Source organism: Orussus abietinus, unplaced genomic scaffold (assembly GCF_000612105.2).
Source record: "Orussus abietinus isolate OABI.00-Male unplaced genomic scaffold, Oabi_2.0 scaffold551, whole genome shotgun sequence".
NCBI classification, from domain to species: domain Eukaryota; kingdom Metazoa; phylum Arthropoda; class Insecta; order Hymenoptera; family Orussidae; genus Orussus; species Orussus abietinus.
In genome coordinates, this window is record NW_019394848.1 from 21,027 (window position 1) to 48,727 (window position 27,701).

At 38.1% G+C, this 27,701-nt stretch overlaps 1 protein-coding gene across 7 annotated transcripts; it reads left to right on the forward strand.

Moving 5' to 3' along the window:
• Positions 1–27,701, forward strand: LOC105700209 (tRNA pseudouridine(38/39) synthase). Of its 7 annotated transcripts, XM_023433336.1 has the most exons (9): positions 1–315; positions 834–950; positions 1,028–1,167; positions 15,317–15,539; positions 20,645–20,796; positions 23,667–23,865; positions 24,288–24,457; positions 26,955–27,131; positions 27,370–27,701. In XM_023433336.1, exons 3-9 carry the CDS (start codon positions 1,090–1,092, stop codon positions 27,664–27,666), a joined length of 1,296 nt encoding a protein of 431 aa, XP_023289104.1. In that variant the 5' UTR covers positions 1–315; positions 834–950; positions 1,028–1,089; the 3' UTR covers positions 27,667–27,701. The 7 variants fall into 7 exon arrangements, with proteins under 7 accessions (XP_023289104.1, XP_023289103.1, XP_023289099.1 ...); XM_023433335.1 differs by lacking the exons at positions 15,317–15,539; positions 20,645–20,796; positions 23,667–23,865; ... (1 more) ...; positions 26,955–27,131; positions 27,370–27,701 and adding exons at positions 5,223–5,353; positions 5,563–6,128; positions 7,346–7,637; positions 9,899–10,038; positions 11,359–11,868; XM_023433331.1 differs by lacking the exons at positions 15,317–15,539; positions 20,645–20,796; positions 23,667–23,865; ... (1 more) ...; positions 26,955–27,131; positions 27,370–27,701 and adding exons at positions 5,223–5,353; positions 5,563–6,128; positions 7,346–7,637; positions 9,899–10,038; positions 11,363–11,868.

Here is a 27,701-nt window from a genome sequence, read left to right on the forward strand (position 1 = left end):
TCTGGTCTTCTATGGTGACTTCTATATTGTTTGCCCCTACAGTGCAATAAGAAGTTATATTGACAACATTCAACTAACTGTTTGCCGATGGTTTTGTTCAAAACTGACCCAAAACTATTCTTAGGAATTTTGTTTAACATACAGAGAACTCTGAAATTCTAGCATCTGCGCCAGGGGTTATATGCTGGAATTTGTTAATAACTTTTAAGTAATTGTTTTTGCTGATGGTACTCTGCTGAAAAATTGTGACGTGATTAAGGACTATAAAGCAGAATACTTCTAAAGAATTCCTTATATGGCTTGAGTTTTGCAAACGTTTGTATCCCTGAATTTACTGTTGACTATATTAGTGAAAGTTATTAAACGTAGGTTAACAATTTGTGGAACTATTGATTTGTATCACTTAGAACTTTTAGTCACGTCATAATCTGTAAAAATATGTGCTGTATTATTTCAATTTTCATAATTAAGGTACCGTGAGATGTTAGCGTCTTATTTTTTCATATTAATTTCTATTTTCTAAATTGGTAGAACTAAGGAAACAAATTGTAGAAAACTTTTGAACTGTTCAGGAATCCATTAGAACTCTATGACTACATCTCTGTCATCCTTGATATCCGGGATTTATTAGGTCCAAACCCAGTAAATTCAAATTTATGCGTCGTTTGAAATGCTCGGGATTGAATCTGCGCATTTATTAATGCGACGAAGACATGCGGTTTACTCGATTCGGACCCGATTATTCCTGAATTGTGGAGTACAATGGAGATGTAGTCTATATTTTCCTTGACATGCAACCACTGATATGCTTATTTCATTCTGTTTTATAATAGGGGACATTATCTATCTTGTCTTTGGAGATATTACATGTAATAGACTGGCTGGGCAAGATCCACTGATACAAACAGATGATTAAATATATAGAAAGAGTATTTTGCAAAAAATACCATGTTAGATTCAATTCATAATACTTTTTGACCTATACAATTTAAACAGTGAACTAATTTAATAATATTTGGCTTTTCAGGTCTATCATGTATAAATGCTAATTAATCAATAATTGTTATATAGACAATAAGAAATACAAACATGGCTGATATTAGTTATAATCGTGGTAAAATAGCCAAAGCTTGTACAAGAGAAGAACTAGAACTTCTTGACAAAAAGGTGAGTTTCATCCATTGATCGATAGACTACTATTCCTTCTATCGTTTGACTTCCTCCAATTACTGTTTCATGGTTACTAATATTCCTTGCTGCATTTTTGGCCTGATTTTTGTTCCTTATTACGCATATACTTTTTTATGGTTTCGGAAAACGGGTAGAATCTGACAGATCTTGCTGAATGTCCTTGTACATTTAATAAAACACAGAAACCAACGCAGTTCAGTGCTACCAGATTTGATTTCAGAATACCCCTGCAAAATAGGGGGGGGGGGGGGACACTCGAGAAATTTGTGTAACCACTTGCGCTGGAAAGACGTGCCACGTACGTCGAGAATCTGTGAATCTGTGACTTAGCTGTCAGCGCAAGTGGTTAAATCCCTATAACCTAAATGCTTGCGTGTGGGAGAGAGAGACAAACTCATTTCTGCAGTCAGCGGTGGTAAATGATGCCATTTTGAACCTCGAAACTTGGAAAATCTTAAACTATAATGCATTTAATTAATCTATCTTTACCCACAACCTTGAATTTGTTGATTCAAGCGAATTTTGATCCATAGCTAAGATCAGGAGGTTGATTTTGTAACTCGAATTTAGTGAAAATGTCAGATAGTTTACATGAGATTACTCGAGAAGACATTTTCTGTCAAATTACGATATCTAAGGAATATGAAAGATATATGAAGAAAGAAAGAAAGACTCGAGCAAAGACCGCGTAAATTTGTGACAAATTTAAGATTCTTTGTGGGGTTGATACGAACTGCATTGCTGCATTCGAATTATTTGACAATGATGAACGAGAGCTACCAGTCATGCGGATAGCTAGGAGAGTACTTCTGAATATTTCTGATACGTGTGCTATTCCAGTAAATTAATATCGGATTAGTTATATTTAACAATATATAAACTGCAATGTTTTTTGATGCTCTATAACATTAATTGTCATCTGTATATTATGTCACATATGGACATGCAGCTTTTCGCAATTCTTCGGTTGTATATACTGCATGAGGAATAAATTCAAATTGTTTTCAAGGTGATAGGGTGATTTTATATGTATAAAATGCGGCTACACCACAGACAGCTGAACGCAGCCTTAGCGTTCTCCGCTATACGTTCCGTTACGGAACGCGACTGGTTGGTTGTGTTTCAATTAGTTATTACAGGAAAATTATGCAATATAGGGGAAAATAGTACAGGACTTTTCGACTCCTTTTTCAACAAGGATAGTGCTGTATAAATCGTGTTCACCATTTCTGTTACACCCTGTATACTTCGACTGGAAAATCTATCCCCTCGTCGTGAAATCGTCATACGCCCTGGAACTCGCGTACCAAAGGGGTCAAGTCCGATTTTCGGCTTATCCGGAATTCCGATTTATATTAGGGCGCCAGGTGCGAGCATGCGCACCTCGGAATCCCGGTGCCCGCTAGCCGAAGCAATCCAACCTGGCCTGATAGCCGCTCCCGATGCGGGGGTTGTGACGTCTGGTGGCGAATGTAGTGATAGTGATGACTACTCCAGGTCCACGATTTCCAGCGAGACAGCTGCCAGGACCGGCGGGTCTTTGGGATGGCTGTCGGGATGGGTATATGCGGTCCCGTGATGCCACGGGAACCGGGCCTACCAACGTATTCTGTTAGGTCGGGGATCATTTACTCGGGAGCGGTGATAGCGATTACCCGAGGATGTCGATCGGACCGTGCCTCGTGGGTTTGTTTTGAGGACTCACTTCCAGATGGTTGAAACCAGTCAAAGACCTCGTCGAGCAAAGTAACGAAGATACTTTATTTTCGATGCCTCTCGGTTTTACAGGAACGACTCGTAGATTCGGTCAACTCAAGGGGACTAGCGTTCGCCGAGAGTTACAGGTGCCTCGCACGCAGGTTACAGAATGGAGACAGTTCAAACTTCGGTAGATCAGAGAGCGAGCCCTTCGGAGCGGGCCTTTTTATACTGACCTAGGATGTTCCTAGGCGCGGAGGAGGATGCTTATTGGCGGGTTTTTAAGATCGAGGAGGGAAGTGTCTCATGTGATTGGCTTGGGGACAGGTTGAAGGGGAAACAGGTGGAAAGTGTCCTTTTCCAGAGAATCTGAATGTTTGACGTTTCCCAGGGCTGTCATCTAGTTTGGGGTGCGGAAGTACTCGGATAAACAAAGGGGAGATAAGAACGAGGGGGAGCATGTCTCCAGGAGCGTTTTGGAGCGCGAGACGCGTTGCTTAGTCTCTTTCTTAATATTACTTAAAATAAAAAGTTAGGTGGGGACCTAACAATTCCCGACCTACCCCATCCGGAAGGGCTTGATACATGTGCAGGGAAGTTCCTTGTACTCGGGCTTAGGATATGAAAGGGTTGAGGATATGAAAGAGTCAGCCTATATATATAAATCTGAAACGAATCGGTACACTCAGTTTGCAGAATATATTATTTTTTTTTAGGTCTTAACGAATAAGGATTTAGTATTTTTCCACAAAATCCTGGGTTTTCTTATCTGAGTTTAATATTCGAGTGGTTGCTCGTGAAGGGAACGTTACGTGGGACGTAACACTGTTCAAGTCTGCCTTTCACATCATCTTAAGATCTTCGATAGCGAACGTTGCTAATAAGCTAGTAAAGATGCTTTAGGCCCGGTTTCACACTAAGTTAACTGGAGTTTAAGATTTAAATTAGGTTGAAACTAGGTGTAAACCTGGTTTATTAACTTAAACTCCGATTACCTCAAGTTATGAAAAGGGGATACCTTCTGCTCGTAGGTTGTATGCAGAATTTGGTTGACTGATTCCAATGGTGACATTGGATTCCCCATGAGCAGAACTAATCAAGTTCTATTTAGAATCTGCATGCGGGAGATATTAAAGCACCGTGAAGTGTACAAATTAAAATTTGTAACGATAGGCCGTTGGCGTCCCAGGTTAGGTGGTGCCCTGCACGCCACGGTCTACGTTCGGTTCTCGTCCCGAGACAGTAGCCGTCGGTACGTGTGGCTAAGGTTTGGGTGGAGTAAAAGTAGTCGAGGTATTCAATGGAAAATAATAACAAAGGTATATTATCAACTGGGCTGCGGTCCTGGCGACTAACGCCGAGATCTCCGCCGGGGAGCTACAAAGAAAGAAAAAAGCGCGTTACTATGATTTGTCGCCTCCAAATGTGATGCCGTTCGAAATACGTAATTGCTACTCGATTTATCGTGTGTGCTTATGATTAAGTTCCTAATCCTTACATAAAAACCTTTCACGCTTTATCTCCTCTCGTTTTGTCATGAATTTACTCGCGATCGTCTGGGGCCGAAGTTTCGTTCCGTGGCCCTGGGTTTGAGAAGCTTTGGAATCTGCACTTTGGGTTTCTTCTCACTGAACAGACTCAGAAGTCGCGTTTCCGGAGCTTCTTCCTTTCCGCTCGATTGGATAGTTTTATATACTCGTCGCGGGCCGTTTCGCTATCGGGAGCGCGGAACCTAGGTGTAGCCTCATCGCGGCCGGTCGCGTAACTAGCCTGTGCGTGTCGAGTTGCCGTATTCTGGCAGGCGATGCTGCTCTTTACAAATTAAAATCGGTAAATAATCCGTATTAATTTTAGAATCCGCAGAAAAATACGCATTTTTTATATATTGAAAAATCCACAGTCCCGAGGAATCCGTACATCTGGCAGCATTGACGCAATTGTTTGTTTCCGTACGTACTCTGAACAAACGTGGATGTATGTTATCGTATTTTTACTTTTTATTTTGTTACGCTACTGCTTATCTCCTTTTGCAAGTGGAGCTTTTGGAAACACGTGGGCAGATCACCATTTAAATAGCCCCTTCTGTCTATTTCTTTTTGTAATTAAGGCACTGATTTTGTTCTTTAATTTAGGACACTATTAAAAAATTTAGATTCAATTTGATTTCCATTTTGACTTGCTTGTATGAAAAAAAAATATATAAAAAATATTCCATGAACAGGAGTCTCTGTATTTTCATTTAAAATATTGATCTAATGTCAATTTTTTAATTGTTTACATCTTTAATACTTGTTATATGTCACTTGTTTATGTACATAATTTGCATATTTCAGAGTTTGATTAATAGGATTATGCAACTTGAAGCACATAATCAACAATTAAGAAGGATCATAACTAAAAAGTCGGAAGTTTCTGAAAGGAAATCGATGAATGAAAAACCGAGAAAACAATTCGATTTTTCACGGTAATAGCAGTTATCCAATTCGGTTCTATTAAGTGGTAGAATAATTTCGAACGATATAGTACTTCGACGCAATGTAAAAATTTAGGAAACAGTATTGAGAAATTTGAAACCTGATTTTTGGTCGTATCTTGCTTCTGAAATGACAGAATTTTTGTAGGAATTACAAAATACTATTTAATTCGTTGATTTGATACCTTGGTTTCTTCCAGCTGTTACACAAGGCACATTCTTTTAAAATTCTATTATCTTGGATGGGATTACCACGGTTTTGTAGAACAAGAAGGGACTCAAAATACTATTGAATATCATCTCTTTAAAGCATTGAAGAAGAGTTGCTGTATTGAGTCCAGAGAAAATTGTAATTATCATCGTTGTGGACGAACCGATAAAGGCGTTAGTGCTTTTTCACAAACAATTTCTTTAGATATTCGGAGTAAATTAAGCCCTGAAAACCAACATAACTTACAAGAGGAACTACCTTATTGTAAACTGTTAAACAGATTGCTACCGAGAGACATAAGATGTGTAGCATGGTCTCCCGCTCAAAACAATGTCTCAGCCAGATTTAACTGCAAATATAGAACTTATAAATATTTATTCCCCAGAGGAGATTTAAATGTAAAGGTTATGAATGAAGCAACTAAATATCTATTAGGACATCATGACTTTAGGAATTTTTGTAAAATGGATGTGGCCAATGGAGTAACTCGTTTTGATAGAACAATTTCTACAGCTAACATTTCGGAACACCGGAGGGATTTCAAAACAACATCAAGTAAGGACATTTCATATATATTACAAATTGTACGGAAATCTAATGCTTCAAACTTTACATATACGTAATGGCGGCTCGCAACTACGAGGTGTGTCCAGAATGTAATGCAATTTCTTTTGTGCTGGTACTTAAAGTGGCCGCACAGAGTTCGGACCGGTCGGATTAGGTGGGGGGGACTCTCAGCTTCAAAGCAATGCCTTCGCCGATCTGCTCCGAGCAGTTGGGGCGTCAAGATCGCTGTCTCCGCGCACCCCTGTTTAGTGCCTATGTCACGAAACGTGATGGAATCGTCACTCGAGCAATGTTACGCGATAAAATTTTGTTCGAAACTGAACAAATCTCTTGCAGAGACCCACTAATTGATTGTGCAAGCTTTCGGGGATAGTGTTCTATCGTATTTGCAAGTTTCGCGATGGTTGAAAGCGTTTAAGGAAGGCCGGGAAGAGGTGGTCGACGAACCCCACGCTGGACGGCCGTCTACCAGCAGAACCGACAACAATTTGACCCGTGTGCGCGATCTGTTAAATTCTGACCGTCGGTTGAGTGTCCGGATGATTGCAGAAACTCCCAACATTCCCAAAACAATTGTACATGAACTGGTTACCGATAAATTGTACATGAGTTAGGTGTGTGCCAAGCTGGTTCCCAAGATTTTAACGGACGATCAGAAGAATCACCGGGTGACTGCCGCGACTGAACTTTTCGAACCCGTGGAGATTAAATCTTCTTTCTTGGACAATGTCATTACCGGGGGTGAAATACGGTGTTTTGAGTACGACCCAGAAACAAAACGTCAAAGCTGCGAGTGGCACACCTCGGGATCCCCACAACCAAAAAAGGCAAGAATTAATAAGTCGAAAGTGAAAACGATGTTGATTGTCTTTTTCGACTTTTTCGTTGATGCCGGGTACGGTCGATGTTCGTCTCTAGAAGTTGCTTCGTGGATGCCGGTTATATCCGGTGTTAAGAGCCAAAGCGTTAATGGTGTTGCAAGTATATCTGCAAACCAGCGGATATTGGGTTGTAGCGTATTTCCATTTTTACGGAGGACCAGTAGTCATATAACAGTGTTAACCAACTGTTGACAAACAATTCTCGCTCAGTCTGTACCGACTTTACAAAAACATGTTGTACATAATATATGTTCTCATTTACTAGTTAAATTCTTATTGCCGTATGATTTTTGTTGAATTCTAACGTCATCTGAATTATTACAGGTTATGATATTTGTGAATTGACGATAACAAGCCAGGCATTTTTATGGCATCAAATTCGTTGTATAATGGGCATCCTATTTCTTATTGGGCAAGAAAAAGAAAGTCCGAGAGTCATCTGTGATCTTCTAGATACCAACATATGCCCACGAAAGCCACAATATAATCTGGCTCATGAACTTCCCCTGTGTTTAATGCATTGTGAGTTTGAGAATCAAAACTGGTTTATTGATAATCACGAACTTACAAACGTTATAACCACTTTGCAACAGGACTGGACTCTTAATGCTATAAAGTGAGAACTTTTGTAATCATCGATCATTACCTTGATCATTTTAAACTTCTGCAAATGAATAAGGAATTTTTAAACGTCTGTTATGTTTCTTCAGATTCCCTACAAATTGCCCTGCTTCGAATATACATTTCTAGTTATGAAATATAGAGATTAAATTATCTTTAATTAACAGAAAGGTATCATTAGCTGTTAATTGTTGGTGTTGTTATTAAATTTCTTTGTACTTAGAAATCACTTTCTTCATCTGCAGAGAAAAGAGAGAATGTACTTTAGTAACCACTAAATATGTGCTATATTAAATTGTAATTGCAAAAGTTGTCTGGCACGTGCTATGTTACACTTTTCCTTCCAAGGGAGGAAAGTAGTCACTTTCTGCCCGCATAAAAATGGAGTTTAGGAGGGAAAGTATCGTTGAACAGTTGATGGTATATCGATCTCGGGGTTAATGACGTGGTGGGTAGAGTGTTTTTCTTAACAAATTTCTTGTACTATTAAATGGTTTATAAATGTTTATAACAAATTTATAAATAATTTCGACAATATTTCCATTTTTCGGTTTCATCGCGATAGCATCAGATCGCGTCATCATTCGATAGGCATTTAAGGTGATATGAAAGGGTCAGACGATATATATCTGAGAGGTCAAATCGTTCGTAAAAGTATTCTCAGAATCGGGTGTATCGATTCGTTTCGAATTTTACCACGTGAATATGGAGGCCGTAACGCAGATCCTGAAACTCATGAACATTCATGTGGAATATCCATAAATTAACCCTATATAAATGTTTATTGAATGTACGTAAGATATGTATGAAATCTATCAAGAAGCTCGATAGAGTTTCGAGCCAAATACATTTTTGAACGAGAAACTCACAGCGTCATGTGCTGAGAGAAACGCGCTCTCCGCGCTGGAGCTCGATAGAGACGCTACAGAGTTCTATACGCCAAGGATCGAGATTTCAGGAGTGGGAGAAATGGGAATCTATTCTCTCCATTACTATAGAAAAAGAAATGAACGTCTGATGAGCTAAAAAAATCAAGTAAAAAATCAGGAATTAAAAAAATTTACCCGGTTTCGATCGCTAGTACCTACGTGAAGATATAGCATCATAAAGTTTTTCAGCACTCTCAGAATCGTGGTTCTGTTATCATCATCGTCGTCGCCCCAGTCACAGGCTACTTTTTCCCATAGACATGATAGGTGGACTGTCATATAATTCTGGGGCAGCAAACATGCGACACGTCCTCGCGCGGAATGAAAAGGAACTATACCCATCTCAGCTTTAAACTGATTGGATTTTTACAGAAAAAAAGATTTCTTGATGTTATTGAGACCACAGTAGTCATGTCAGATAATATAATTTCAACATTCAAAATGGCGGACCCCATATGGCGAACAAAATATTTCAGACTGATTTGGTTTTTATAAGAAAAAAAAGATTTTTCTAGAATCTTGGAATCGCTGAATTCATAAGAAAGACATTAACATTTTTTTAACAAAAAGTGAAATCCTCTCAAAACACCTTCGGTGTACAAAAGTTTAGCCAAATACAATTATCTTTATTCAATTAATTGCAAATTTAGCTCAAATTGCTCCCTTCCCATGAAAACCTCAAATAAACTATTTTTGCCAAATATAGTAGAACATTCATTCCATTATGACCGATGAAAACAACCGCGTAGTACACACGGAAGGGTACAGATACTCCAGTTGTAGTGAACATATAAGTATGAATACAATAGATACTTGAGAGGTACTATCCTACTTTGGCTAAATGAGAAAAAAGCACTCCAATCTGTGTTACTATAGGAGAAGCAGTGACGATCGACGAGAATCCGTGCAGTAAGTGTATAAGAAAACAGATGTCACGGTTAGTGTCATATAAATATGGCAGACAATGACATAGATGATGGGGTCCAGCCAGCGATTTTCATTGATGGAAGAATGGAGAGCATATTACTATCTCAATTTGTGCTATTATACGAGCGAGGAAACGATAATTATAGAGGGTATAGTCATGGGAAGTATTGAACTGATTCTGTGAGTGCGATAACAAAAAATATGGCAGGTGACAGTGTTAACTAGTATGGTGGAGTCATTATAAACAGTTTCTTTCCCCCTCAACGGTGTTTCATGATGAATAATTGGAATGTGTCAAATATCTGAATTCATCAATTCGAGTACACATTTTGCACATGCCATTGTTCCCATGTTGGCATTTTGATGATCAATAAACGTTTTTCATTCGTTTCTTATACAGGGCTGCAATGACTAGAGAGATGTTAAGAGAAATGGAGACTATTCTAGATGACGATGAAGGCATCAGGAGTCAAAGTACTTGTTTGCTTCAAGGAGTACAAACGAAAGTATATCAACCTCTTATGAAAAGAGTGACTTGTGGTTAGTACGGATGGTGTAATTTTATATCTATGTTCTTTTAATGTTTAATAACAAGAAATTACTATTTATAAAATTATTGTCGCATTCAATACTTGAAAATGTTATGGTTGCAAATTTTCAATTCATAATCACCTAATAGAGGCCAATACTCGAATTAGTTATGAAATTATTAATTTTAACTAAAAAAAGATATGAGCGTAAATTGTATCTCAATGTCAAAAACTTGATTAACTGCGAAAGATGAAAAACCTTATTCGCGTTTACAATTTACTATACTGCGCGCGCGCGCGCGCGTGTGTGTGTGTGTGTGTGTTATGCAGATACATATGAGGTACCACCTTAGGGTAATAAGCCCCACCATAATTTGAAAGGCTTGCAAAAACTAAAATATTAAATATTTTGGGAAGGGGAAATGACTAGAGTGTACACGAACAATGTTTATTTCAGTTACGGTCTAAAAATAAAATATATTTCTAAACAAATACGTAATCAAACGTTTGAGCACGGTGCTCCTGGGCTTTGTTAACCGCACGTGTGGGTAATAAGGTTCATGGACATCGGTGGTAGGATATACATTAATTTTCACAGTTAGGGCAAGTTATATCATCAAGATCCTCGAATGTTGTCTTCGGGCATTCATCGTAAAGCCATTTCTTGCACAGAGTACGTTGCTGCATATCGGCAACCCTATTTTTTGCTAAAGGTTCTGGGGTACCAGTTTTCAGTCTTCTTTCAGGTGCCAGACTTCGTTTTTTCTTTTTAAGGTATGTCGCTCAATTTTTGTTGTAATGTTGTATTTACTGCAACTAGTCATAGTCTCATGTCCTTTTTGAGAAAGATCTTTGGTTACGCTATGTTGCACTATGTCGGGCCTTATTACCCGTTCGGTGCAATTTACATTTCCAAGTTATAAACTCTAAAAAACAAACCTTTTCAACAAAACTCATACAACAGTATGCAGAGATAAGTATAAGGTATTACATACCTGTTAGATAGAGCAGTACTTCACAAAACTTTGTGACAAACAGTTTAAACGTTGCAATGAAATTTTATAAGATTCACTCGGAAACATTTCTTATCTATCTCTGTTTACATGGACTCGTCCACAGACCCGGCAATAGACACAATAGACTCTTCTTTGTACTACTAACTGATAGAGGGAGTTACAAACATTGCACTTTTGCAATATGATGAAAAATAAGCATGGGCCTTGCTACCCACATGGGCCTTATCACCCGAAGTTATCTTACAATAAAATGCATTGTGTAAGTCGTTAGATAAATGTATGGAGAAAATGTTAAAGTTTCAATTTTTTTTCAGATAGTTTGGAAGACAAGATACAACATTATGCAAAAAAGCGGAAACCGAATACTAAAGGTTTCGAAAGTGCTCATACTTCACAAGAAACCATATAGCATTAAGAATGTATAACACTCATTTTTTTATGCAAACAATTACATTTCATTAAAAGGTTATAAATTGTATAATTTAAAATGGAAGACTTTGCATACGTCTATGTTAGTCACCAATAATACCTTGGTTTGTTTATTTCTTCTTTTCAGCTTCCATCGTTAATCTTGTAATTATTACCAAACGTTCTTTCCCCCAATTACGTTCCTTAATTAATTAATACCCTACGATTTTTTTACGATTATTTATATTTATCATCACTGTTGTCTTTAAACTTCCGAAATACTACAGTAATTACTTATGGAAACTTGAAAACTTGGTGACCCAGCTTCCAGGTTTTATGCTTAGGGTAAGTCCGGGATATATGGACCACCGGTATAGACGGACTAGTCGAATATTTGGCTGGGGTGTCACAGCGGCGCTGTAGTCGTTGTCCGAAGTTGTTCTTCTTGAGTAGACGGAACCACGCTTAGTTTTGCTCGTGAGTTTCATGCGTATTTTAGAAGAAAACTTTGTTTATTTCTTTTGGTGAGTTGAAAAATATTTTATACTGGATTTATTTGATATGTGGTTAAGTTAGTTTAAATGATTTCGACGTAAGATCAATCCTATAATTCAAGTGTTTACTTGAGTACAATCTTAACCTAAAATGGGATGCCGGTAGCGTTGTTTGTCTGGACGGGAAGCTGGTCCATCTATCCCCGACAATTGGGATAGATGGACTACTTGAAAAAACCTGGGATAGGCGTACCATATCTCCTATTAGAGCTTTACTTTCTATATAAATGGATATATGGATGGATGGATAAATGGAAATGGAAATGGAAAGAAGATGACTGCAGAATGATTAAATGTTCTGAACCATGTGAATATAAATCAGACTACCTATATTTTCTAAGTATATTGACTATCAAATTTACTTATCCTTTTTCAAATTGTTTATAACTCTATACTAATCACTTTTCAAGCAGTTTATAACTTTATACTTTGAAATAAACAATGTTTATACCTTTGATAACATGTATTTCTTGTGTTACACCCGGATTTAGTAACGTATACCAGAGGTCCATCAATCCCTAGGAGATGGTCATCTAACTCGAGTACCCCCGGGATAGATGGACTACCAAGTAAAAAAAAAAAAAGAAAAAATCATAACTTCTAGTGTGATTAGTGTAACAGCTGGAGAAGTGCTTACAATTGTTCAAGGTCATATATACATATTATAAAAAAATATATCAAATCCTAGACATTGCGAAGTTTCAGAAAAAATGACTTTAAAAAAACATGGTCCAACTATCCCGGACTTACCCTACATCCATAATTCAATAGAATCCATAATTCAAGTTTCGTATTTCTATGGGAAATCTTGAAATCGCAAAAAATACTTCTGTTATAAAACCAGGTTCTGCTTTTACGGAACATATCCAACTTCTTATGCTACTTGGATGCAGCAATTGTAGGATCTAAAGGTATTTATAGTTTCAGATTAATGTGTCATGTTTGTACTGAACAGATTCAATTAGATATTAATCAATGCACTTTTTGAAAATTCACCTGCAATAGTTGTATGCTTTCGGCGAATAATAATGAAGTGTTGAAGCAAATTTTTTAATCTCTGAAGAGTAACGACATCCTTTCTCGTTCCTTCCAAGATTTTTAAATTCATTTTTAAATAATTCCGAAACTGTTCCACCGAAATTATGAGTTATTATATCACACGAATCCTTTTCCATCAAATTTTTTTTGCTTTAAAAAAGGTTATTAAAGACAGAAATGTAACCTTCGTTTAATTTAAAGAAACATTTTTTCAATTAGAAATATTGAAGTGAATAACTACTTCAATAAGATCACATCTACAGTACATTGTATATTAAGAAGAAAGTAAATATAAAAAATTTGATAGTTATGCGTGAGCAACTTCACGGACATCGCTTTTCCGATAAACATGGTGTCATTTGTAATATATTATTACTTGATTTTAACGTGTCGTTAGTTGAATCTGTATAGTTTTTCAATTAAGATGGCCAATGCGTCAACATATTATGCATCACGGGATTATACATTGCCCGCTATAGATCGACGAATTGCAGATATACTGAATAGAAGAATAGGTACTTTTGATGGATCCCCAATTGAAAGCACCAAAGAAAAACTTGTACGTAATTTCTGCTGTTCCTTTCGTAATAATATTTTGTATAATTCAAAATAATATATATTACAGAAAGATTGTTCTTTATAGCGGTACTGAATATTTAGAAAAGATCGTATAGATTAAAACGTTATAAACAGGTTATTGTAAGTAAATTATTACAACTGGTTGTCAAAGATATAATAATTTTGAGGGGGAGGTGAAGGGAGTAGTACAATATTGTTTCAAAAATGTAACGAAAATGGTATTTCTATAACCTATATATATATATGTATACCTCCCCCTCATAATTATTATATCATTGACTATATGTGTATATATTGTGATGGTATGCAGCTTTAGTCCGTGCCTCTGCAACTTTAAAACTGCATCCTTCGAAGGTTCGAGCCTCGCTACTCCTGAGACCGAAATTAAATTAATTCTAACTTTTAAGAGAAAACGAGACTGGCGAGAGTGCGGAAACCGTTAGGCGATCGATCAGTTGAGCGTGTTAAGGTGAAGTGAAACCTCCTTCAAATCAGTCGATTCGAATACAACACTTTTTTTTAAGAGTATTAGACCAAACTGTCCGAAAGTTTGACACATCACTCCTGATCATCTAAGAATTGTCCTGACACATTCAAAATTTGGATTTTTCAATAAAATTTTTTAACTTAGTCCAGACCAGAACCAAAATGGCGTCGAACTCTCATATTTCGATCAATATACAATTATCGAAGGCTCTGATATGAGAATCGAAATGGTCAGGACAATTTTACAACAATTTAGAACAATCTGGTAATCGATAAACTCGCATTTGAACGGGATAAAGGCAAAAAAAGTGTTGCATGCGCTTCTATGCCAAAGCGATGGTAATACGAGGTCTCGGAGTGACAATTTAATTGACCTGGAAATCACAGATGGCGCAGGGGGTCTCTCTGCAGTGAATTAGGGCCCCAGAAAGCATGAATCCAGAGGATTGCTGGAGTTTTACTTCGATTTCTTTATAATTATTGTACGGAAACGACAGGTGGAGTATGCCATTTAGTACAATATTCAATGTAATTCGACACAGCTTTCAATATAAAAACGAACGTCGGCAACGTAGGCATTTAGAAAAATCTTCTTTATCGACGTCGATCAAGTTCCTCGACGTGTTTCACTTCACCTTAATATTGCGGATTACGGGAGGCCTGCCCGCGAGAACCGATACGAGCGGGTTTTTTTACGACTAAGCGCTTCGATGTCGTTCTGTCTGAAGTGAAATTTGGCGATTTAAAATTTTGGAAAGTTCTCGAATCTCCGGACTCTTTAATTCAACTAGGTGCAATCCTTCATGAAGCATAAAACATCGAAAACGTGTACGGAACACGCCATGTTGGTTCTAGACCATGATAAATAAATAACTTTTTGATGAAAAAATGAAATTTCAAGAGTTTCAAGACCTACTTTAGGGCCTCCACATTCACATAGTATAATTTGAAACGAATTGGTACACCCAATTTGGAAAATACTTTCACTAACGATTAGACATCTATTATATGTACATTGATTGATCCTCTCGTATAATCTTAAGCCAAGATTGGGCATACTAATAAAACTTTTACAAATGTAATACTTGAAATAGCATTGCAGTCCTTATTATATTATTACAAGGAATACTACTAATATTATCCAAGAGATATGAGAATAAAAATTTACTACTTCTGTTGATATTTTACGTGATATCTTGTGTTGTAGGCGAAGCTTAAAGAACAACGCAATAGTAGGCAAGGTTTATTGAAAACAACCCACCGGCATATTTTAGAAATGGTAGCTTACATACTGAACACGAGTCCTTCTGTGTTGGAAGAAGGAATTATAGATAAACACGACTATGTTAATACATTCAGCAGTTTCTTTGCTTCAAGTGGGCGCCAAGCAATTATTATACATTATCAACCAATGGAGTCTCCAGCTTTTGGTAATGTATTAATCCATCATATTTCTGTAAGTCAACATTTTTATTATGTAAATATTATGTTCCTAACTAGTAAAAAAGATTACTAATGCATGAAATTCGTATCTTTGTTATGAATTACAGGTAGTGTTACTGTTACAGCTCACAGTGTTCTGTTGAATGCCCTCTTTACTTATATGTACATTTTAATATGTTATTACCCAGGCACCGCACGGAGTGAAATCTCCGTATGTTACCCGCATATAAATGTTTATTGAATGTATTTAAGATATATATAGATATCTATGAACTCTATTTTAGATACACTCAAGGTTAGATTTCCGGATATGATATGTAATATATATCGTAGACATCTACAATAGATCACTAATCCATGTCTACAGATATGCATTTCATATGCATACGTATTTGTGAAAAAAATGAAATTCATAACACTTTTTGAGCTAAGTCTGTTCGCGAACCTGTTCAGTACAGTTATGCAGACAAATTCTGCTGCTTTTAACGGCGTTCACCACCAAAGTGGGGACGATGACTTCCACCGCTAGATGGCATTAGCATCGAATTCGGTGGGAGGTAACCAAAACTTACTTTCTCGCTCGGATGAGGGAGACGTGACACACAATGGGCGGTGTTTAGCAACGGGCGAAAAATGTGTGTGTATTTTGCACGTATAGAACTCACGCAACGGCTAGACGCCTCTGGACTAGGCGCCGAAACGTGAGTGACCCCCAGCCGCCTGCACACGTCAGTTGGACGCTCCGCCTAGAGTCGGCAACGGTTGCTAAGGAATGCCCAAATTCCTCGCGAGAAACTCGAAAATCCTGAAAAAGGTGCTCCACGGGGACAACGACTTTGAGCGTATTTCTCAACCGATCGACCTCAACGAGTACTCGTTTTAAAGATAAAATGTTGACGTGTGTTTACATGGAAGCGATTTTCGATCAAGCACCTCCTTCCTAGTTAAAAGAGCATTCAAATTATGTCGTTGTACTTTTTTATATGAAAATGACCACTTATCGAAAATCGCTCTCATATAAACAGAGGTCAACGTTTCATTTTCGATATGAGCACTCGTTAAGCTCGATTGGTTTAGAAATACGTTCGGAATCGTTGTCCCCGTGAGGCCCTGCAAAATCGCTGGAGTGGTGAGCGCCCTTAACGCAGACAAACTTTATTGCAATTATCGGGATTTGAACCCGGGACTCACGGGTAGGAAGCAGTAACGCGAACCATGATGCTATCAAAGCCTATGAAGGAATAAATATTTTTCGGACTTTTGAAGACCGCACCGGTACTTCTCGATCGGTGCTAAAAATACTTATTGCATCTTGTAGATTTGTTCTTAAAAAAACTCATAAGTGGTGGAAAGTGAATTCATTTAAAAAATTGTTACAGTATTGTAACGGGGCGAATTAGGAGCGTCTGCGCGATACCGAAATCGACGGCAATCGACGCGTGCGCAATAACCGAAGAATTAGGCGGTACGAAAAGGCCGAGAAGTAGGAAGAGGCCGTGACACTCCTGGAGACCCCGAGTCAAAGCTTAAAAGACAGATTAGATTTGATTTTCAATATGAGTAGACATACCAGAATTCGAATAGAACTAGGAGAAATTCAAGTCCTTAAATTGGACAGAAGTTAGAAGCGCGAGTAGATAGAGGAAAAACCGGAGTAAGCCGGAATCCTATGATCATCTATGGAATAAAATTTACAGAGAGGTAAAATTCTAAAGTAAATCCCAACCCCAACGATCTCTGCCATTGTGGTAGCCATCGCATCCCTAATTCTTAGTCCTTTTTGAACACAATCCTGGGACTGTGCTATTGCAGCATCTCTCAAAAATACGAATATTAGAACGTGAAAATAAGAAGAAAAGAAAAAGAAAAGAAAAGAGCCATACCTTCGATTGGCAGAAGTCAATCCTTTTAATCGTCAAAGTCCTTCAAGTCCAAGAAAGTCGTACAAAGCTTGTTTTAAAACGAGATTATACATAATTTTATTAAAGGGTGGTTACAGCCCTTAAAATTCGTTTTTCGAAATAGCCAAAATATGCTTTTTTTTATAGTTCTGGTCTATAAATTAACCAAGTTTCATTTGGATAGGGCAATTACTTCTCGCGTAAGGGGTAAAAGAAGTATTCAAAGGGGTGGCTCACCCCCTTAAAAATGAATTTTTTCGAAAAATTCCAAATGCATGTTTCATCATTTTTCATTCCCTACATTTTGACGGTTGTTTCATGAAAATCGGTCGAGTGCTTCTATATGGAACAGCCAACTCACCCCCTTGTACGGCCAACTTTGAAGCCTGATTTCGCCCCCTAAAAGTGTTTATCCGCCGATAAAAAAAAACACGGGTCCCTTAAATTTTAGTCCTCTATAACATATTTAAAAATGAACAAAATCGGAGGGGGACACCTCAGGTAATTTCCTTGTTAGTATAATGTTTTCATGGTCCATCAAATTCCTTACTTTTTGTGCCTCCTCTCAATTATATAAGTGACTAATCTTTATCCCGAACCATTTACGGGGTTGTTAACCACAGTACCGAACTTGTCGGGCCCTGTTAGGTCGTAGGGACTTTGGCTCAGGAGGATCTGGCGATGCTCGCTGAGATCGTTGGCTGGACCGAGTTACATGGACGTTGAAAGGGATTAGCCTCCAAATGGTTGAAACCAACCAAAGACTTGGTCGAGTTCGAGTACAATAAAATAGTTTATTGTGTATGGTTTGACTTTTACGCGAGTTCAAGAGACAAAGTGGCGATGCTTTGAATAGGGTAAGTCCGGGATATATGGACCACCGGTATAGACGGACTTGTCGAATATTTGGCTGGGGTGTCACAGCAGCGCTGCAGTCGTTGTCCGAAGTTGTTCTTCTTGAGTAGACGGAACCACGCTTAGTTTTGCTCATGAGTTTCATGCGTATTTTAGAAGAAAACTTTGTTGATTTCTTTTGGTGAGTTGAAAAATATTTTATACTGGATTTATTTCATATGTGGTTAAGTTAGTTTAAATGATTTCGACGTAGGATCAATTCTATAACTCAAGTGTATACTTGAGTACAATCTTAACCTAAAATGGGATGCCGGTAACGTTGTTTGTCTGGACGGGAAGCTGGTCCATCTATCCCTGACAATTGGGATAGATGAACTACTTGAAAAAACCTGGGATAGGCGTACCATATCTCCTATTAGAGCTTTACTTTCTATATAAATGGATATATGGATGGATAAATGGAAATGGAAATGGAAAGAAGATGACTGCAGAATGATTAAATGTTCTGAACCATGTGAATATAAATCAGACTACCTATATTTTCTAAGTATATTGATTATCAAATTTACTTATCCTTTTTCAAATTGTTTATAACTCTATACTAATCACTTTTCAAGCAGTTTATAACTTTATACTTTGAAATAAACAATGTTTATACCTTTGATAACATGTATTTCTTGTGTTACACCCTGTTTAGTAACGTATCCCAGAGGTCCATCAATCCCTAGGAGGTGGTCCATCTAACCCGAGTACCCCCGGGATAGATGGACTACCGAGTAAAAAAAAAGAAAAAAAATCATAACTTCAAGTGTCATTAGTGTAACAGCTGGAGAAGTGCTTACAATTGTTCAAGGTCATATATACACATTATAAAAAAACATACTAAATCCTAGACATTGCGAAGCTTCATAAAAAATTACTTTAAAAAAACATGGTCCAACTATCCCAGACTTATCCTATAGACTGCTGAAGTTGAGTTCTGACCAAAGACTTCTAACTAAAGACACGTGGCGCGCTTAACCCTAGTCTTTTATTAACGTTAGGTCACGTACGCAATATTAACCCTTTTAGTGCCGGCCAAAGTCGTTAGCATTTGTAAAACGACGATATATCGTTGTCCGGCACTAAAAGGATTAAATCTAAAAACTCATTGGTTGGATCATAAGTTCGGGAGAGAATTCTCTTCAGTGATTCGTCGAGGATGGTAGGGTAGGAATAATCGGTTTTCTGGGAAATCCACGAGTATTCTAGTTTCCTTGGGAATTGGGGAAATCGCGGGATGTTTTTCAATCGAAGGTTTTCGAGTGGTTCGGGGACGCATTGTGGACAAGGATAAGGATAAGCGAGAGCAGGGTACTAGATGATATTTATTTGGAGCGCAGTTCTTAAGAATATACTTAGGCTTTAGATATGTAGACTAATCTAACAATCAATATTATAATTAGGTCGGGACCTAACAGCTTCTCCCTGAAGGAATCTACGTATATTTTTCATCGTGAATTCTACGTTTTCTGGCAACTGTGGAATAAATGTATATATTCGCACGTAATTTAAACGATTCTTGTAAGCCGGAACTTCCCCATGATTCGCGCGGAGAGAGAACGTTTAACATCCACCACATTTTACACGTTCTTTCTACATTGATTATTAGTATAGAGAACCGTTTTTACGTTATTTAAACGTGTGGTGAACCTGTTTATTATCTGTGTAATTCACTGTTGCGTGTTTATTAGGAAGTCTTCTCTAGGATTAAAACTATCTTCAGCATCATAATCGCGTATAAACACATCATAACGCAGGTGTGATTTAGCTATTGCGTGCACTAACACTTGTAAACTTGTAAGTGCAGCGTGCTCTTCCTTGCAAACTTTTACAATTCCATCATTTTGATGAATTGGAGCAAATTTTATTGCAGGTACATTCATCGAAACTTAAACCATCAGAAAAAATAATTTAAAAAATCGGTCTTCCCAGATCTTTGAACTAGAAGCTCAGGTTGAAAAGAAATCCTTACCATTTGTATAAAAAATATATCTTAGAAAAGGGCATTGAGGAGACTTGAATTATTAGCGACACAACCAGTGTTTGCGAATTAACAGGCTACTTTATCAGTTGTAGTTTTCTTTTGAGAATTGCTAATGCTTTTAATTTATTTTACTAAATACCCGTGAATAATGAATTTCAAAGTAATTGAGTAATTCCTTTAGAGGAAACTAGTAAATTTATTATTTTCTAAACATTGCTATTAGCGTATGAATTCAACGAAACGCCCAACGCGTAAGTAAAATTAAATTTTTGCTGAAAAAATGTTGTTTATCGTACATTTTAAATTACAGAAACTGGTCGATGGACAGCGCAATTGGCCAGAGAAACCGAAATGTTGCGTTGTTGTGTGACTGATGGATCCACTGAAAAATTCCGTGGAAAATGTGTAATTGTGTACAGATTGAGGTCAGGTATTAATTTCGAATTGAAGCAATTACTTGAGGTAACGTATATATTTAAATGCTTGGATGAATGACAATTGAGAGAATAATGTGCATATATTAAGTCAAAAGTGGGGGAGACCAAGGTCAATTGTACCCATTTTTGCGTTTTTATTTCTACAATTAATTGTAACAGCTCCTTATGATCGAAATTTGATCCATATATTAAGTAGCACTTCCCCTAATAGACAGCCTACATGCTTCAAAGGCGCACGTTGATACTTTGACCCGTGACAATACATATATAAAAAAATAAATATAAATATGTTACATTCATAATTAGTAATACATTTCGAACAGTAAACGTTGAAATGGTACGTTTTTTTTCCGTTTTACTGATACACTTTTTATGGGACCTTTTCGTGCATTGGTGACTGTTGCGTACATACATCCTGACACATTAGGTTCAACCATATGTTTAACAATCGGATTTCTCAAATTCTCAGGATTTCAGCCCCAATGCCAAGAAAAACTTTCTTTCGCGTTTATTTATCGCTTTACAGCGGTCGTAGCAATTTATCTTAAACGTCGAACTGAGCGACGTATATTGCTTCACGCTCACGGATTCATTTATTCTCAAAAAACCCTTGGATTTGCTAAATTTCCGGTTTCAAATGGTCCAACCCTAATAAACCCATAAAAAGGTTGACTCCAAGGCGCCCAAGTGTTCGACTACCTAGTGGTACTTGGAATTTTCCGTGCTCGGGCAACTCTTGTCGATCTCGGAGGACCCCATGTGCGAGTCACCTGGGACACTCAGGGACGAAGTAAAAGGCGGCACCTAAAAATTTGGCACGTCCAAGGGAGTTAACCAATCGGCATTGGAGGGATCTCTCCTTTACATTTTTTGGGGGTTTTTTCCGGAGAAAACTCAAGTAATTTCAGAATTTTCAACATTACTCCTCCCACACGATTCTCTGATTCGAGAATCTCAAATTTGTTAAACTCCCACTCTGCGAGGGAGGCATGCGGACGCTACCTTCGAGAGCTTTGCGATCCTCGAAGAGCGTCACTTGGTTCACTACTTTCAATCGGTCGACTTGGTTCTCACATTTTAACCAGTCGACTTGATTCACTAACTTCAACCAGTCAATTCTCAACAAGAGAATATCGCACACGGATTTCAACAGAAATCACCCGACCATAAGAGCAGCTTAGCTCAGGTCCACGTTCATTTAAAAGCCAGCCGTACAATATTAAGTTGGCGTACGGTCGTCGCGTTATCTTCGTGTTCGCGAATTTAATTGCAAATCGCGAGGTCCCGGATTTACGCCTGGAGGACAGCATCAAACGCTCACGTGGACGACGCGACGGTACAGTGACATTGAACTCAGATTTGGCTCATTTTACTTTTAGTGATGCACAAGGCTACGTATTGAAGCTAATCCGAAATACAAATCTCCGGATTTACAAATACATTCGCAAAAAGTCTGTTCATTTTCATGAGATAAAACTTTGTTATTGGGTTTGTAACCCATAACTATTTCCTTCGCTTCTTTTAGGCTTTTTACGTACCTATTTGAAGTCACATGGCAAATTTCGAAATCTTTGACAACATTCTCTGACTGCTACTTTTATTCATAACTAAATTTGCAAGATGTTTCATGATATCTTCAGATGGATTTCGGTTCTCTATCATTTTTACGGATACCAGGGCATATTCAAGAATTATTATGTTCTATCGAATTTATCCGTGGGAACGTAGATGATGATCAGGGTTAAATGTACCTTGTTACAATTGTTCCCGATGGCTCTTTTCAAATAATTGATACAATTACAGCAACTTAGAACCAGTTTACTTTCAAATCAGTCGATTCGAATACAACACTTTTTTTTATGGGTATTAGACCAAACTGTCCGAAACTTTGAGGCATCGCTCCTGATCATCTAAGAATTGTCCTGACACATTTAAAATTTGGATTTTTTAACAAAATTTTGTAACTCAGCCCAGACCAGAACCAAACTGGCGTCGAGCTCTCATATTTCGATCAATATACAATTATCGAAGGCTCCGATATGAGAATCGAAAGGGTCAGGACAATTTTACGACAATTTAGAACACTCTGGTAATCGATAACAGATTGAACAGGATAAGGGCAAAAAAAGTGTTGTATGCACTTCTATGCTAAAACGAATGGAATACGGGGTCTCGGAGTGACAATTTAATTGACCTGGAAATCACAGATGGCGCAGGGTGTCCCGCTGCAGTCATTTCGGGCCCCAGAAAGCTTGAATCCAGAGGATTTCTGGAGTTTTACTTCGATTTCTTGATATTTATTGTACGAAAACGATAGGTGGAGTATGCCATTTGGTACAATATTCAATGTAATTCAACACAGCTGTCAATATAAAAACGAACGTCGCCAGCGTAGGCATTTAGAAAAATCTTCTTTATCGACGTTGATCAAGTTCCTCGACGTGTTTCACTTCACCTTAAACATATGATAAACATGTGTAGGTGCAATACTGCGACACGATTGAATCAGTTTTACCCTCTCTGGATTTAATATAAATCGAAAGTATTGAACTGATAAAAATATTACTGATCTACGCCGTATCACGAAAAATGAAAATTACAAGAGAACGTCTGATTTAACAAGCATGGTATGACTGCAAAATATTCCTAGTATTCATGGAAAGCTTCCACTGTTTAACCACGCTTTTTCCAGTTTTAATAAATAATTTATAACGTTTGTTACAATTGTCCCGTGTTACATTTGACCTCGGTCTCCCCTACTTAATGTGCCAAATTCTGAAATCTATTAGTTACATATTTTTTGTAACATTTGTCGTATTACTAAAAGACTTTTAAATATAACCTATACAAGGAATAGCATATCTGAATTGTTAACGTAATTAAATTAATTCACAGGAAACTTATTATGCATATGTTGAAGTTAACCCTAAGACTGGAAACTCTCTTGCCGGTATATCAGATTTAATATGCCAATTAAATGAGCCGGCCATAATCTTCAATACGCAATGGCATGAATTGTTGAAAAGCGAAGCAGGTCACAAAACAAAGCAAAACTTTATAGGAGACTTCAAAGATTTTAGCGAGTTTCTTAGTGGTAAGGTCCGGTTTGTTTAAATGCTAACAATGATTGTACTTTTATATTGAATACACAAAAATGTTCTATACCTTGGATTATATTTCTTTTGAGGCGGGGTACATAAAGAATGATGCGTTACAATTTTACACATGCGTTATAAAATTATTTTAAGTACTTGATAGAGACGAGGTATCAAGAAACAGATTTAAGTGTAATTGCCTTGTGTTTTGTAATCGCTAATTTTTACAACCTCAGTAAGACTACTATATAATCCAGTCCATGCTTCCCCCAAAAGTTTTCATTCCGTTTTAAAATGCTTGCGCTTTTTGCATAATACTATGTAATTCATAATTGTAGTAATCCTAATGGCATAGTTATATTTATTTTTACTAATTCTATACTAAACAAAAATTATGAATGCTATTTTTTTCACATTTTAGTGACTAAGATAGACTTAGATGGAGCTATAAAGTTCGAAATAAACTGGGATTTGTATGAACTTCTCTCCGAGGCTACAGAATCTGAAGGTTCAACAAGTAGTGCAACAAATTTTAAAATAATTCAAACAGTGGAAGCTCATTTAAAAACCTGGATGAATATAATGCAAAGGGTAAGAAGCCTTCGATATATTTGAATACTGTGTATGCTGATGAATGTTTTGGAAAGTTCGTTATTTGGATAGTTCTAATGTGAATATACACGATAGGGTGGCCCATCGGGTACGCCGGATTTCCCGATTACCTATAATATGAGATATAATGTGATTATTAATTTGAAATGAAAGAATTGTTATATACTGCACAATGAAAAAGAACGCAGTCTCTTTCATAAGATTTATAGTATCGACATCTAGAGAAATATGAAAATGTGATATCATTATACAGAACCCTACATAAATAACATCTTAAAAAATTGCCACCAATACTGCTCCTTGTTTAATATAACAAGCCTATGTGCTTTCCCAATTTTTATTTTAAAAAGACCTCTAAATTTATACATTGTTAAGAAACTTATTTTAATATGTCGAATGTCGAAACAAACGACAAGTACGATATTGCGAAGTGGTCGTGGCAGTCAATGTTTAAGTATATTGTTATATGAGGTCCTGGACTGTAACCTTTTCCGTCATTAAACTTTATTAAATAGATTATCATGGTCCAATGACTATTTAGTGTAAATAGCTACATTTTAATTATTGTGTTTGCACGAGAAAAAAATATGACGCTTCACCGATACCAGTTTTTTTTCGATTCGAACATGGAACATGTAATCAGAAATTATGAAATAACAGATTGTAAACCTTTTTTCTTATACGTATCCCCCCCCCCTCGGTCTCTCGCGCCGTGTCGCGCACTTGGGCGGTCGCAAGGAAGTGTCTTATTCTTGCCTTTTCGGCTTACCCTGGGTTTCTTTTGGCAATCTCAGATTAGCTAGGGTTTTTAATGGCGTGGAGTCTCAGCCTCTAAGCAGTTTTCATCAGTGAGAGCCGCGTGAAAGGGAATACAGAGTTTAAATGTATGTCTCATCTGAGGATGGTTTGGTCGTGGACTCGAAGTAGTCAATGGTCTCTGCGTGTCTGTCTGTTGCGTCTCGTAGCGTTTTAGCTGTAGCATCATTTTGTTTCTCCAACTATACCAGATTTCTGAGGACGAGCTCCACGGTAATACTTTGTGCAATGTGCTTCCGTGACCCTTTAACTGAGAGGGATCGGCGCCATGCCGTCACGCCCTTGGAGTGTAGGTGTAGGTGAACGATGCACCTAGGGACTGGATCGCCCCGCACCGCTAGTCACCTAGGGAACGTCTTGATGACGTCACGCCAAAGGGCTAGACGGGGGGTACGAGACCGTCTCCGGTATTCGCGGTTCCTGTGTTATCCTCTTGTCAGGCACGGAATCGCCCTGCGCAGTCGAACACTCGGGGAACGTCGCGATGATGTCACGGCGATGGGTAGGTGCACGAATGCAAGGCCGTCTTTGAACCTGAGGGTGATTTACACGGGGATGCGAGTCGCCTGGAGCGGCCGGACACTCAGGGAACGTTGCGATGACGTCATGCCGAGGGGCGGTCGCAAGAGTCCGCCACCGTCGTCCGAGTTCGGCTCAGGCGGCTAGACACCCACGGAACGTCGCAATGATGTCACGCCGGGGAAGCAGACGCAAGAACGCGAGACCAAACCGCGGACTGTCTCGCTGCCGCGTGGAAGGAAAACGGCGCCTTGCTGTCACACTTCTCACGGTGAGCGAGCCGCTTCGTCGAATTTCCTGAAAAGTGACGACGATTCTCGATAGGGGAATCCGTCGATTATGCCGCCGTTGCAGGTGGACCGAGGTATCCCGATTGGACGTTTTGCCAGCGTTTTCCTTGGGTGCTCGGTTCCACCTGTTTACTAAAAATTAATGAAAATGGCAAAATTATGAGCTCGTATGGGATGGCATCTGGTGCCTCGTCTCTAAACCGTCTGAACCCGGTTGCCAGAGGGTGCGGTGCTTTACCGTCACTCCTTGCAAGGGTATTGCTTATAAGGTACTTACAGGAGGACAAGCGCTTTGCTACCACGTCCAGAGGCTATTTCGATCGGCACAGAACGATTAGAAAAGGCCGCGAGTGCAGAAAATTCACGCCTTTTATACCCGTCAAATCTATGGTCCCTATTACTATATCGTCAGGTTCCCACTCTGGCCTGTGTTCTTTGACGGTGCTATTGGACACGGTGGTTGCCCTTAGACGATTTCGTAATTTCTCGCCCCTTGATTTGCCGGGATCAAGGCCGCGGTCGTTTCCTACAATCGGGATGATTAATTTTGTCGTTAAATTCGATGTAAGATCGAGTTTTCATCTTGCGACCTCGGGACTTTCCCCATGCGTGCGCGCGAGGCTCGCTCTTGGTGCGCCGAGCAAGCGATTGTTTTTATGTTCTCCGCGGAGTCGGTATCGCGTTTACTAATGACTCGCAGGGACAACATTGTATCTATCCTCCACAGGTGTCGCATCGAGTGCCTTCGACACGTCACAACATAATATTTATATCTGTACTCTGTGAAACATATAATTGAAGGAGGAGAATGTAGAAGTCCATGTAATCATTGAAATACTGTTTTCTCGTAGGCTATTGTTGAAAGTCAACAATTACGCAGAGAAACAGAAACTGTTGGGCCATCTGCAGAGCTCACTTACTGGAAAAGAATATTGGCTAAATTCTCATCAATAATGGAACACGTTAAAGCCCCTCATACTCAGACTTTTCTACAATTTCTGGTGCAGTCAAAATCCAAATTAATGAAGGTATTTCTCAAATGAAATTAATTAGAAGTATTGTGAAATTTGTAACAGAAGTCAGCTACACCATTTCGGTAAAATCATTTTTATAATGGACATTTTTCAATGTTTATCCACATATATATTCAATTTGTAGTGTAATAAAACCCTCCTTTTATAAGTATAGTCCGTAAAGTGGTTTTCTGCCAATAATTATTGACAATGTCAAGGACTTACTTATGATTCTATTAATTATTATCTACAGGAATGGAAAAGGCTTGAAAATCACATAAACACGATACAAATATTGTCTCAAGATAATGTCAATTATTTGTATGCACTGGAAAAATTTACTCAACCCTTGTACAGATTAGATCCGACCAAAATTGGCAGTTACTTACCTTCGCTCATGTACGCTTTGAGAATGATTTATGCAACATCTAGGTTTTTTAACACAAGAAGAATGGTGACTGCAGTTTTTGTCAAGGTATTATTAAAATGTATATGCATCGTATTATTATTTATGTACCAGGTGTATAAGCTTAAATCCGCTGTTTTTTAGTCAGAAAAACATGTGATTTTCATAGAAAGCGAAAA

What these genes read in the sequence shown, in the direction of transcription:
- LOC105700209 (XM_023433331.1), top strand. Translation starts at nt 1,090, where the DNA reads ATGGCTGATATTAGTTATAATCGTGGTAAAATAGCCAAAGCTTGTACA. An exon ending in AAACAATTCGATTTTTCACG is followed by an intron (nt 5,354 to 5,562) that starts GTAATAGCAGTT and finishes GGTTTCTTCCAG; the next exon opens with CTGTTACACAAGGCACATTC. An exon ending in TATGAAAAGAGTGACTTGTG is followed by an intron (nt 10,039 to 11,362) that starts GTTAGTACGGAT and finishes TTTTTCAGATAG; the next exon opens with TTTGGAAGACAAGATACAAC.